Source organism: Oryctolagus cuniculus, chromosome 10, assembly GCF_964237555.1.
Source record: "Oryctolagus cuniculus chromosome 10, mOryCun1.1, whole genome shotgun sequence".
Taxonomy (NCBI): domain Eukaryota; kingdom Metazoa; phylum Chordata; class Mammalia; order Lagomorpha; family Leporidae; genus Oryctolagus; species Oryctolagus cuniculus.
In genome coordinates, this window is record NC_091441.1 from 102,748,571 (window position 1) to 102,761,891 (window position 13,321).

The 13,321-nt window shown below is 52.0% G+C and overlaps 1 protein-coding gene across 5 annotated transcripts in view; it reads right to left on the reverse strand.

The window, feature by feature from the left end:
• The window catches only part of ZDHHC3 (zinc finger DHHC-type palmitoyltransferase 3), a 58,752-nt gene that overhangs the window by 19,923 nt on the left and 25,508 nt on the right, over positions 1-13,321 (reverse strand). For all 5 annotated transcript variants that reach the window (XM_051851682.2, XM_008260501.4, XM_017343760.3 and 2 more), the window contains one exon: positions 5,515-5,639. In XM_051851682.2, coding sequence (XP_051707642.1) covers positions 5,515-5,639 — 125 coding nt within the window. The remainder of the gene's footprint in view (positions 1-5,514; positions 5,640-13,321) is intronic.

Below are 13,321 nucleotides of genomic sequence, written 5' to 3' on the forward strand. Positions count from 1 at the left end.
CTGCACTCCAGGCCTCAGCCCCAGGCCACCCCCCTGACCCGTCACTCTAGGGGCTGCCATGGTAGTCCACTCCTTACATGTTCTCCCTGAGCTCCTAATCCCCTGTGTCTGGGGAGCCAGCTCCTGAGGGTAGCTGCCTTCCGGCTCCAGGCTCCCGAGCAGTTTCTCTTCCAAGCCCACTTCAATTTAAAAGGGTTTTAAGTGGGTGCTCTTGAGACAGCGTTGGCTCTGTGGCAGAGAGGTGCCAAGTGGCCAAACATCCTGAAAGCTGCCCGAGAGTTTAAACAAAGCCCTCAGCAAATGCCGGCCTGCACCCTCCTCCAGGCTCTTGGAAGAGACAAGGCGCAGGCACCAGGAAGTTCGGTTTCACAATGGGCTGCCACTCAGAAAACACACAGCTGCCCGTGCTGCAAGAGCTGCTCCGAAATACTCACCCTGCATTTCCTGTTTTCAAAGACATGAAAAGCCAAGACAGCCCTTCTTTTAAAAAAAGAAAATATTTATTTGAAAGGCAGAGTTACAGAGAGAAGAGGGGAGATATACATATAGAGATTGTTCATCTAGTGGTTCTCTCTCCAAATAGCTCCAACAGCCAAGGCTGGACCAGACTCAAACCAGGAGCCTTGAACTCCATTCAGATCTCCCATCCCAGGGGCCCAAGCATCTGGGCCACCTTCTGCTTTCCTGGGACAATCAGCAGGGAGCTAGACTGGAAGTGGAATACCCAGGACTCGAACCAGCATTCACATGGGACAGTGGTGTCGCAGACTGCAGTTTACCCCACAATCCTGGCCCCAGGAGGTGGTGGGAGGCAAGGTGGGAGGCACCGCCTCTCACACTGTGGCTGGAGGCACTGCTCGGAGGCCGAGTTGTGGTGCACACGAAGGCTCAGGGGCTGGAGCAAGTCAAGCAGAGGTGGGGCCTGCAGGGGCGCGGTGAAGGAACACACCTGTCCTGCTGTTTCACGCCAGGCAGCAAGCACTCCTTGAGAAAAAGCAAAAACGGACCTTCCACCTCCACCCGCCTCTTGGACTCTGAGCTCAGAGCCAAGCCCTTCCCACAAGGCAGGCAGGGGGCACAATGAGCACCCTCCCCAGACACAGTGGCCAGGGAAGACTCCCAGTTCACACAGACCAGGAGCCCTCCCCACACCACAGGGATCCACCCGATTCTTTCGTGGGATCCTTACTGTGTCCAACAGCCCTCTCCTCGCACGCCTCTCTAGCACCAGCTCGAGTCCTGGGGCCGGGAGCTGGGGGCTGCTGAGCACTGGGGAGCAAGGATGCAGTAAGTTGACGAGGAGACCCAATGTCTGCAATGGAGTGCCTGTGAGACTTCCAGGTCCCTTCTCTGTCCCCAAATCAGTGTTTTTAGAACACTTCTCCCTTCTTCCCTCAGGTTCCCTATCCCTTTTTCAGGCCCCAAAGCACAGCAGAACCCAACAAGCTCATTGGTCCCATGCATTCAGTTTCTCTTGGGCTTCTATGTCCCCTCCCCAGGGAAGCACAGGAGCTGCCTGACACTGTTGCCCATCCTGGGTGACAGCAGACATGGGGACTGTGTGTCTCTATACAGCAGCACCTGCTGAACGGTATCCTGCTGAACCAGTGCTCCTGCCCTGCTGGGGAGGCCGCTGGGGTCAAAGGCTATAAGCCCAGAGCCAAGCCCTGGGCTCTGCTGGGCAAGGATCAGCTCATGAAGGCCCTGACAGCAGACAGGGAGAGCAGGCCTGGAAAATGAACTCAATCCCACTGGCTCCAGGGATGATCCAGCAGGGAAAGTGAAAACATAGCAAGAAGGCATCAAGTTGGTCACGGCTTGCATTGAGGTTTTCACCTCACACCTCACTGGCTATGACTAAAATCAGAAGCAAAAAGAACATCTACGCCACAGCCTGGCCCAGGTCAGAAACAATTTTAAGAAAGGTAGTGCAGTGCAAGAACAGAACAGGGTTCTGAGGTTGGTGCTGCGGTGTAGAGGGTAAAGCTGCCATCTGCAATGCTGGCATTCCATTAGGCACCGGTTGGAGTCCAGGGTGTTCCACTTCCCATGTAGGTCCTTGCTAATGTACCTGGGAAAGCAGTGGAAGAAGCCCCAAGTCCCTAGGCCCCTGCACCCACGTGGGAGACCGAGAAGCAGCTCTTGGCTTTGGTCAGGCCCAGCCCTGGCTGTTGCAGCCATTTGGGGAATGAATCAGCAGATACAAGATCTCTCTCTCTCTCTAACTCAGCCTTTCAAATAAATAATTAAAAAAAAAAATTTGAAAGGCACAGATACAGAGAGGAAGTATGGAGCAGGGGGAGAGAGAGACCTTCCACCTGCTAGTTCATTCCCCAAATGGCCACAACAGCTGGAGTTGGGCCAATATGAAGCCAGGAGCTTCTCCTGGGTCTCCCATGTGGGTGCGGGTCCAAGGATTTGGGCCATCTTCTGCTGCTTTCCCAGGCCATAGCAGAGAGCTGCATCGGAAGTGGAGCAGCCGGGACACGAACTGGCTTTCATATGGGATGCAGGCACTGCAGACAACAGCTTAATCCACTGAGCCACAGTGCTATCTCCAAAACAAAACTAAAAAAAAGGGGCCAGTGCCATTAATCCTCTGCCTGCGGCGCCAGCATCTCATGTGGGCCACGGGTTCTAGTTCCGGTTGCTCTTCTTCCAGTCCAGCTCTCTGCTGTGGCCAGGGAGGGCAGTGGAGGATGCTCCGGGTGTTTGGGCCCCTGCACCCGCATGGGAGACCAGGAGGGGGCACCTGGCTCCTGGCTTCAGATCAGTGCAGCACCGGCCATGGCGGCCATTTGGGGAATGAACCAATGGAGAGAAGACCTTTGTCTCTGTCTCTTTCTCACTGTCTATAACTCTGTCCAAAAAAAAAAAAAAAAAAAAAACTTAAAAAAAGCAAATAACAGGGTTCTGAGACAAATCTTTACTTTACTTTGGGCTCCAGGAAAATAAAACTTAGCTTTAGGGCCGGCGCTGTGGCACAGTGGGTTAACACCCTGGCCTAAACCGCCAGCATCCCATATGGGCACCGGTTTGAGACCTGGCTGCTCCACTTCCAATCCAGCTCTCTGCTATGGCCTGGGAAAGCAGAAAAAGATGGCCCAAGGCCTTGGATCCTTGCACCCACGTGGGAGACCCGGAAGAAACTCCTGGCTCCTGGCTTCCCATTGACTCGGCTTCAACCGCTGCAGCCATCTGGAGACTGAATCAGCGGATGGAAGACCTTTCTCTGTCTTTCCCTGTCTATAACTCTACCTCTCAAACAAATGAATAAAAATCTTTGGGGGGGGGGGGGGGACTGATCACATAAGCCTAATGCCTTGGCCACCTTGTGGGCAGAAGCGGCTCCTCCCACAGGATTTCCATGTGCTTCCATGTCCTCACAGACAGGAGACTCCATGCTGGCAGCCAAGGCATCTCCCCTAGCGAGCAAAGGCCCAGTTACATACATCCCAAGGCTGCAAGCTCTGGATGCACCTGTGGTGCCCACAGGAGCTTGGGGGGTGGGGACAACCTCAAATTCTGTGGACTCCTTGAGAGGGGAGGAAGCAAAACACAGTGCAAACACAAGCACAGGCGCACACACCTCTGCCCTGTGGGCAAGGGGGACTCGGCTCAGCCGCACACACACACCCAGTCTAGAGTGTCACGGAGTCTGCTTATCCGAAGCCGTGAGTCCCCAGACGGCCTGGGCCAGGGTGCGCCATCATGAAGCAGCAGCTGTGCGCACACACTGCCGGTGGCAGGAAGAGTGAAGTGCACCTGAATCAGCAGCTCTTGTTTAGGTAAGCCGACTTGTTCACTAGCACTCGAGTCCCTTCCTTGGATCATGCTGGGCGAGGCGGAAAGGAAAATGCCGAGCAGTGGAGGCAGCTGAGAGCTCGGGGAAAGCAGAGTGAAGCGCCATCGAGGTTGTCCAAAAGTTACTTTCCACAGACTGGGTGCCTCCCTGTTTCTGGTCCAGCTTTTATGAACCGGCACATCCCTAACTGCTTCCACGAACAAGCAGCTTCGACTGAGAGCCAGGTGACTCACACGCCTGTCCTACTTAAACCGCACAGCAAGCTAGCAAAGGCTCTTTCGTACAGGGCAAAGAGCTGAGGCTGAAAGACATGCAGTGCCTGGCCTAAGGGCCCACAGTGTGGCAGAAGCAGCACTGGACTTCCGACTCTGACCTCTCCAAGGCCAAGGCTACCACGAGGGATCACATTAACAAGCTGGGCCTTTTCAACCAGGGGATGCCTAGAAACAGCTGCTTCCTGAGCCCCACGGTGGCAGGAAAAGCTAGATTGACAACTCCATCTTGTGGACAAGAAGTGAGCCTTGAACAAGATCTCAGAAGCCAGTGATGCAGACAGAAACTCTGCAGGTGGCAGCCATCACCAGAGGCCTCTGCCCAGGCTCCTGAGCTGTCACCATCAGCAGAACGCAGCTAGCTGGGGAGGCACGCGGACCTCTTACAGAGAGAGGGGAAAAAGCATACACGTGATCACATGAAGGCACACAGGCCATCCCATGTGAGAGTGCCAGTGCAGAGCCCTGCCTGGACTTGGAGCCAGAACCACTGAGCCAAGCCTGTCTACTACCCTCTGCAGGTGCGACTCTGAGCTGTCACTTCCCCCCACGAGCCTGCATTTCTGCACCTAGGGAGAGTCGTCCCTGAGTAACCCCTACCTTGGGGGGGTGACCATCAAAACAAAAATAAGACTGATGCTAAGACCGGCGCACTGAAATGCCTGGGACACAGCCAGTCCCAGAGGTGACAGGGAGGCCCATTCACAAACACTGCCTGCCTCACTCAGATCTCCTACAGCCCAAAGGCCTCGGCAGCCTTAGGCTGAAAGGACGACCTCCCAACAAAGGGAGGAAGCAAATTCATTCCTCCACACCCACTCCAAACACGCACAGCCATCTCAAAGGGAGACCCAGTAACACTTTTCTATTTCCATACCTCAGCACTTAACGTTGCCTTCAATCAACAAAGCACAATTTTTACCTGACTGTTATTACACTAAGACCCAAAACAACAAAGAAACCAAAAAACCAAAAGGGAGAAAATCACCACCAAGAAAGAAGGAAAGTGGCTTTTGTGGTTGAGTTCTACATTTGTCATAACCTCTGGTTCTGTTGTAGAGCAAGGCCTTCACTCAAAGGCAGCACCTTCAAGTACTAGACGTTGCCAGAACAATTTTCTGAAGCTTAGTCTCATGGTACCCTTGAGACAAAGCTGCAAAGATCAGGACTCCCCTCACTGTGACACACATCTGAACAAAGGTGTGGGTAGGCAGAGGCCTGCCAGGTCCTGCATCAGAGGCGGCACAGCCAACTCCCTGGACAAGTGTCCTGGGCCCAAACCAATTTGTGAGCACACAGGATCGGTCACTCGTACCTGCAGCAGGAGGACAGCTGGCAGCTGACAGTCCTGATGCTGAACTGGCACCTATGGGTGTGTGTGTGTGTGTGTATGTGTGGCGGGGAGGCAGGGGAGTAGAAGGGAGACAGGGCGTGTACCTGCAGTGGTGGGCTCGGTCAGGTTTGATGCTGCAGCATTTGGGACACTTGTACACCACCTGCCCGGGCTTCAACTGCAAACTCTCGATAAATTCTTTAGTAGCATTTCCTTTGGGCACTGCCCCCTGGAAGAAAGAGGAAAGGCGTCAGGGTCAGACTGGTGGTTCTGTCCATTCCGACACGGTGCAGTGGAGAGTATCACCTCCAAGGAGCAACTGTACACATGTGTGGACTCGATGTTCAGAATTATGTCAACGGCCAGAAATAGTTATCAACAAAGAACTGTCCTCAGTAAATGCCATTAAGCCACATTAATCCCTTGGCTAAATTTTTACATTGAACATTGGCTCTGACCTCTATTTTCATTCTGTTACAGTCATTTTCATTGAACTTTTTTTTTTTTTAAAGATTCATTTATTTGAAAGGCGGAGTTACAGAGAGAGGAAGAGAAAGAACAATATTCTATCTACCGGTGCACTCCCTAAATGGCCACAATGGAAGGAGCTGGGCTGATCTGAAGCCAGGAGTTTCTTCCAGGTCTCCCATGTGGGTGCAGGGGCCCGAGGATTTGGGCCACCTTTCCACTAGTTTCCAGGTGTATTAGCAAGGAGCTTGATCTATGCAGAGCAGCTGGGATTCTAACTGGCAGCCACATGAGATGTTGGCACCGCAGGCGGTGGCTTCACCTGCTAAGTCACAGTGCTGGCCCCAGAACTTCTTTCCTCTGTAAATATTAGTGATGATCTGACTCACTGACTTCTTTTGGTTTACATTAAACTTCCGGGTAACAGCACTGGCCTTTGCAACTTGTCATTGCTCAGTCTCCTATCTAACAGTTCGGTTTTCCTAGATCCAAATTTGCAGCTCTACATTTTAATGGGTTCTGTTAAAATTGCAATCAAGGGGTGGTACTGTGCCACAGCAGCTTAAGCTGTTGCTTGGGATACCTGTATCTCATATTGGAGTGCCAATTCGAGTCCAGGTCCTCTAATTCAGCTCCCTGCTGATATGCCTGGGCAACAGCGGATGATGGCTCTCAAGTATTTGAGTCCCTGCTACCCATGTGGGAGACCCAGATGGAGTCTGGCTCAGTGCCAGCTACAATGGCCATTTGGAGTGAACCAGTAGATGGAAGATCCCTGCCCCAGCCCCGTCACTCTGCTTTTCAAATAAATTTCAAAAAAGTAAAGAAAAACAGCTAGAGTTCTAGAGTTTTCTTTAAGATTTATTTGAAAGAGTTACAGAGGGAGGTAGAGAAAGAGAGGGGTCTCCTATCTGCTGGTTCACTCCCCAAACGGCTGCAACAGATGGAGCTGAGCTGATCCGAAGCCAGGAGCCAGGAGCTTCTTCTGGGTTTCCCATGTGGGTGCGAGGGCCCAAGGACCTGGGCCATCTTCTACTGCTTTCCCAGGCCATAGTAGAGAGCAGGATCAGAAGAGGAGCAGCTGGGACACAAACCAGCACCCATAAGGATGGGATGCCAGCACTGCAGGCCGCAGCTTCAACCCACTGTGCTCCAGCACCGGCCCCTAGAGTTTGCTTTCTTCCCTTCTTCCTTCCTTCTTTCTTCCATCCCCCCTTCTGTTAGGAAGGACTGGCACTCTCCATTTAGTCCTCAGCGAATGCACTGCAACTGTGAGCGGCTGCGCTTGGGCACTGGACTGGCTATCTGGCCAGGCCACCCCAATGTGCTGTTTCACCCATGAATACGCGGCGAATACTGGGTACTCTTGTTCTAAGGATGGCAGAGAATGCCATCAGCATCTGCTCTGGCTGTGCACCCTTCCAACACATGGAGACAGGCAGCATTCAGAATTGAGCAGGGCTTCAACGGCCAACCTTCACCACTCACTGCTTGGCACTGAGCCCTGTGCTCCCACACTCCGTGTTACGGGCTCAGGAATCAAACCCACCGTCTTTGCTCTTCAGGAGGCACGAGGCCTCCTAAGCTGACAAACACTTCTAGTGAAGGGCAGTATACACTGTAGAAGACCTGAAGGCGGCACGGAGGAGGCAGCAGCCAACAAACCAGAGGAATCGGAGACATTCTCCAAGAGTGAGGTTTCAGGAACATGCAGGGGCTTGTGAAGCAGAGCTATGGGAGAAAAGTGGTTCCAGCTAGGGGGAGCAGGGTGACGGGGAAAAGGCAAAGCAGTGAGAGTGAAGCCAGGGAAACGCGGTGTGCGCAGGGAGGCTGGGCTGACAGTTGGGGCCTGTCTATGTAGAGTGGCCACCAACCTAAAGGAAGGAATGGATTTTTCTGTACAGGCTGCCCAGAACCATGAGGCGACATTAGGGCTTCCAGAAGAACCCTTAGGTGCCTGTGCTATTTGGATCAGATAGGAGAGAAGAGATTAAAATCTCAGAGACCTATGATAGAGAGAGTGACAAACAGAACAGATGAGCACCAGTAGAATCTCTGTATTAATTGCTAATAAAAAATGAAAAACAAAAAAAAAACCCCTACTTTTTAAATTTATTTTATTTACCTGAAAGGCAGAGTGACAATGACAGAGGGAGAGACAGAGATCAAGAGATCTTCTATCTGCTGGTTCACTCTCCAAAAGACTGCAACAGCCAGGTCTGGGCCAGGCTGAAGCCAGGAAACAGGAACTCCAATCCAGGGCTCCCACCTATGGGCAGGGGCCCAAGTACCTGGCCATCCTCCACTGCTTTCCCAGGCAAATTAGCAGGAGGTTGGATCCCAAGCACAGCAACCAGGACTTGAATCAGCACGCTGATATGGATGCCAGTGCAGCAAGTGGTGGCTTAACCTGCTGCACCGCAGCACCAGCCCCAGTGCTCAAGTTCTCAAGAAACTACAGATGCCCGGCCTCTGATACGGCACTGCTGCATACAACTGCCCAGGTCCCAGACCCTGTACTTACGCTGTAGCAGGGCCAAGAACAATCATGCCATCCTGGTAACTCCTCTTGCTTCTCTTAGCTCCCAAGTACTATCTGACACCAGGTCAAGCTGTGGCTGTCGGATGGGACTGACATCCCCCCCACCGTGCCCACAGCCCCCGTGTCAGGTCTGTGTGACCAGGCTCCAATCCTCAGTGGGCATCCACAAGCTACTATGATCAAGGAAGTTAAATCTACATTAGAACAGCAGAGCCTGGGACTTCCTCCAAGTCCTGAGAGGGCCCACAGTGAGTGAGAACACAGTTTAACAGGCCAGAGGGTCTCCTAGGGCAGAAGGAATGAGGATGGGGTATCAGAACTTTTTCTACAAAAAAGGAATCCTGGAAAGGGAAGAACCACTAAGAAACAGAAAAACCTTTAAAGGCTCAGAATGCAAGGAAGCTGTGGTTTTGTCTTTTGCTAAGAAAATGACTCGCAGGGGTTAAAGATCGCAGCTAAGGCAACTGCAGAGACAGATCAACCAACAGCTCTCTCCTCAAAGTCTATACCATGCCAAGCACTGTGGAAGCACAAAGGGATGGGAACTCGGAGCTCCCAACAGCTGGTGGAGTAGCCAAGGCCGAGCACCTCAAGAACAGCTTGGTCACCAGTACATCAGGAGCTAAGCAAGAGGAAGGAGGACTCAGGGCGGGGGTCCTGGGAATGCCAGCAGGATCCTGTTGGAGGCTGAGCTGGTAGGGGTACCTGGCAGGGGAGGGGCGGGAATCAGTCCCAGCACAGATCCAGAGCGGGGATCTGGGCCTCTCCACCTCTCTTTGCTAGGGCCCAATTTCTCCCCTGCTGAGCCTCCTTCTGCCTAGGTGAGGACTCCTGAGACGCCACCAGGCTGACATGTCCTTTGGAGGAGGAGTCAGTTTCCCACAGCTGTGTCCTGAGGCTTACAAGGGGCTGGAGACCAGCAGAGCCTGAGGAAACACAAGGCTACTGTTGACACGCATGCTCGTCTCAGGAGCGGGGCCTGATGCCCTTTCAACTCACTCAAGGGGTTCATTAAGTTTTTTTTTTTTTTTTTTTTTTTTTATGACCTGTTGTTGTGGCACAGCAGGTTAAATTGCAGCTTGTAACTCCAGCATCCCATATCAGAGTGCTAATCTGAGTCCCAGATGCTCTACTACCAACCTAGCTTCTTGTTAATGTGCCTGGGAAGGCAGAAGATGGCTCAAGCACTCGACTCCCTGTTGCCCATGTGGGAGACTAAGATGAAGTTCCTGGCTCCTGGCCCAGTCCCTGCCACTGCGGCTATTTGGGGACTGAGCCTGAGGATAAATAAATAAATAAATCTTAAGGTGAAAAAAACTTTAAATACATAAATCTTAAAAAAAATTTTCAAAAATAGGAAAAATGATTCTATAAATTGCATTCAGCTATCACAAAAGAAAATAAACTTTTGTGGGCAAGGATCACATGGTATGTACAATGCCGTTGAGAATGTTGATTTGACATTAAATATGCCACAAAAATACATGGTGACATGAGAAACAGTACCAATTACACACACAGACACAGAGGGAAAAAGGCTACCTGCAAAAAGCATTTGTAGTTATCTCATGTAGTAGGACTGCAGGTACTTATTTTCTTGACCTTCTGAAATGCTCTATTATGAACATGTAGCTTTTGTAATATGGAGAACACTTATTAAAACACACAAGCAAAAACAAACTGCAAGAACAACCCAAAGTAGGAGTAAGACCTCCTCTACTGAAGTCTGTAACCAAGTTAGGACTGTCTCATCCAGGGGAAGAGGGTCCCACAAAGGCCACAGGGCCTTAGTTGCCATTTTCTTTCTTGTAAAAAGCAATCGAGATTCTGAAACTGATATCTCTTGTGGATCCATTGTCTCATGTACAAGAGGAAAAGTGTAAAGGGACATCATTTCTCCAAACAGATGAAGGGGCTAAATTTTCCAAGCCAAGACCCAGGTGCCTCATTTTATTTGGGTTATTATTTATTTGGGTTATAATGTATTTTTCAGGCCCAGTTTTTAAGCAGGTCCCCGCCCCCAGAATTTGCTGTGAAATTCAGTTGATCCTACATGCAAGGCAGCAGGAGGAAAGAGCAGTCAGAGCTCTTGTTCAATGGTCTCACTATTGTCTTTTTGTTGTTGTTGTTGTTGTTTAGGTTTTATTTTTACTTATTTCAAAGGCAGAGTTGGGTGGAGGGGGAGGGTGAGACATTTAAAGAACTCTCATCCACTGGTTCACTCCCTAAATGGCCAGAACCCTGGTGGGGTTGAGCTAGCCTGAAGCCAGGAGTCGGAAACATCATCTGGGTCTCCCACGTGAGTGGCAGGGGCGAAAGACTTAGGCCATCTTCCACTGCCTTCCCAGGCTCATCAGCAGAGAGCTGGATCAGAAACAGAGCAGCTGGGACTACAACTGGTGTTCTCACGTGGGATGCCAGGATGACAGGAAGCAACTTAACCCAGTATGCCAGAACGCAGACCCTTTGCCTTTCTCGTAGCGCAAGCTTGGAGACATCATGTAGCAGAGCTTGGGCTTTCTAACAGCGGCCCTCTAACAGCACGCCTCCACGCAGACACCTCTCAGACGCCTCATCCCATCTAGGCAAGACTGCACCTGCCCAGCCACCTGAGCCCATCTCTCAGAGCGAGATGCCAGCTGGGCCAGCCCCAGAGACACAGCAGTTGGTACAGCTGCACTTTCCAGGCTCTGCTTCTAGTGACATTTTTTTCTTCCGTTCTTTCCCTCCCTCCATTTTCTGTTTGTGTTTTTTATTTATTTATTTATTTATTTATTTATTTATTTATTTATTTATTTTGACAGGCAGAGTGGACAGTGAGAGAGAGAGAGAGAGAGAAAGGTCTTCCTTTGCCGTTGGTTCACCCTCCAATGGCCGCCGCGGCCGGCGCGCTGTGGCCGGCACACCGCGCTGATCCGATGGCAGGAGCCAGGAGCCAGGAGCCAGGAGCCAGGTGCTTTTCCTGGTCTCCCATGGGGTGCAGGGCCCAAGCACCTGGGCCATCCTCCACTGCACTCCCTGGCCACAGCAGAGAGCTGGCCTGGAAGAGGGGCAACCGGGACAGAATCCGGTGCCCCAACCAGGACTAGAACCCGGTGTGCCGGCGCTGTTTGTGTTTTTAAAGAATGTGTTCTTTCGGACCTATCTCCACAGACTCCAGCCCTCTAGCCGGCCAGGCACCTCCTCGCCCCACCCCTTTTTAAGATTTTTATTTATTTATTGCAAAGATAGTTACAGACATAGAGTGGGAGAGACAGAAAGGTCTTCCATCTGCTGGTTCATGCCCCAGATGGCCACAACAGCAGGAGCAGGCCGATCCGGAGCCAGGAGCCAGGAGCCTCTTTCGGGTCTCTCATTCAGGTGCAGGGGCCCAAGCACTTGGGTCATCTTCCATTGCCTTCCCAGGCCATAAGCGAAGAGTTGGATTGGAAGAGGAGTAACCAGGACTTGAACTGGCATCCATATGGGATGCTGGAGCTGTAGGCGGTGGCTTTGCCCACTAGGCCACAGCGTCGGCTGCCTCCTTGCTTCCTGCACCAAAGCCAAACCCCTCACCCAAGGATCACCTTCTCTGCCCTCTTCCTCACAGCCCCAAGACAACCCAGGCAGAACCCCTGGTTCAGCCTCGCTGTTTCCGCGTGAAAATACACAGCACTGACTCAATCGCACACCACCCCTGCGAGACTGCAGACTCGGCAGCCAAGAGAGACTCTCAGCTCCTACCCAGCAAACCGCCCAGGGCCTGCTATGCGGCCTGTGTCTAATAAACCCAAGCTGAAGAACCATGACGTGACACATGTTTACGGAGCACTTCTGTGACAGGCACAATTCCAAACGCTCTCCGACAAAACCTTACTTTGCCAGCCAATTCTGACAAGGAACCCATGAGGCAGAGACCATTATGTTCCTCACAGGCACACAAGTCCCACCACGTCCCAAGACCACGCGGCCAAGAGGCGGCAGAACGACATTCACATCTCAGTGACCCAAGTCAAAAACCTGCGCCTCTACCCGAAGGCAGAACACATTTATCAGGGCTTTCTGGTTTGTCCTGGAGAAGGCTACTTTAAAAACTGTCTTCAGGGGCCGGCATTGTGGCATAGTGGTTAAAGCTGCTACTGGCAGTGTCGGCATCCCATATGGGTGCCAGTTCAAGTTCCGGCTGCTCCATTTTCTTTTCTTTTTTTTTTTGACAGGCAGAGTGGAGAGTGAGAGAGAGAGACAGAGAGAAAGGTCTTCCTTTGCCGTTGGTTCACCCTCCAATGGCCGCCGTGGCCGGCGCGCTGCGGCCGGCGCACCGCGCTGATCCGATGGCAGGAGCCAGGTACTTCTCCTGGTCTCCCATGGGGTGCAGGGCCCAAGCACTTGGGCCATCCTCCACTGCACTCCCTGGCCACAGCAGAGGGCTAGCCTGGAAGAGGGGCAACCGGGACAGAATCCGGCGCCCCAACTGGGACTAGAACCCGGTGTGCCGGCGCCGCTAGGCGGAGGATTAGCCTAGTGAGCCACGGCGCCGGCCCCAGCTGCTCCATTTTCAATCCAGCTCTCTACTGTGGCCTGGGATAGCAGTGGAGGATGGCCGAAGTCCTTGGGCCCCTGCACCCACATTGGAGACCCGGAAGAAGCTCCTGGCTCCTGGCTTCGGATCGATGCAGCTCTGGCTGTGCAGCCATCTGGGGAGTGAACCAACAGATGGAAGATCCCCTTCTCTCTCACTTTCAAATAAAAATATAAATCTCTTAAAAAAAATACAAACCCTTCAAATCATCACTAGAAACAGAAGTTGCAGTAAAGCAGACAACAAACCCAAACAAAGCTATTATATCACTAAGATCAAAACCATCTTTAAAAGAAAAATCGCCTTCATGCCACACCATTCTTCTGTCGATGACATTGTCACT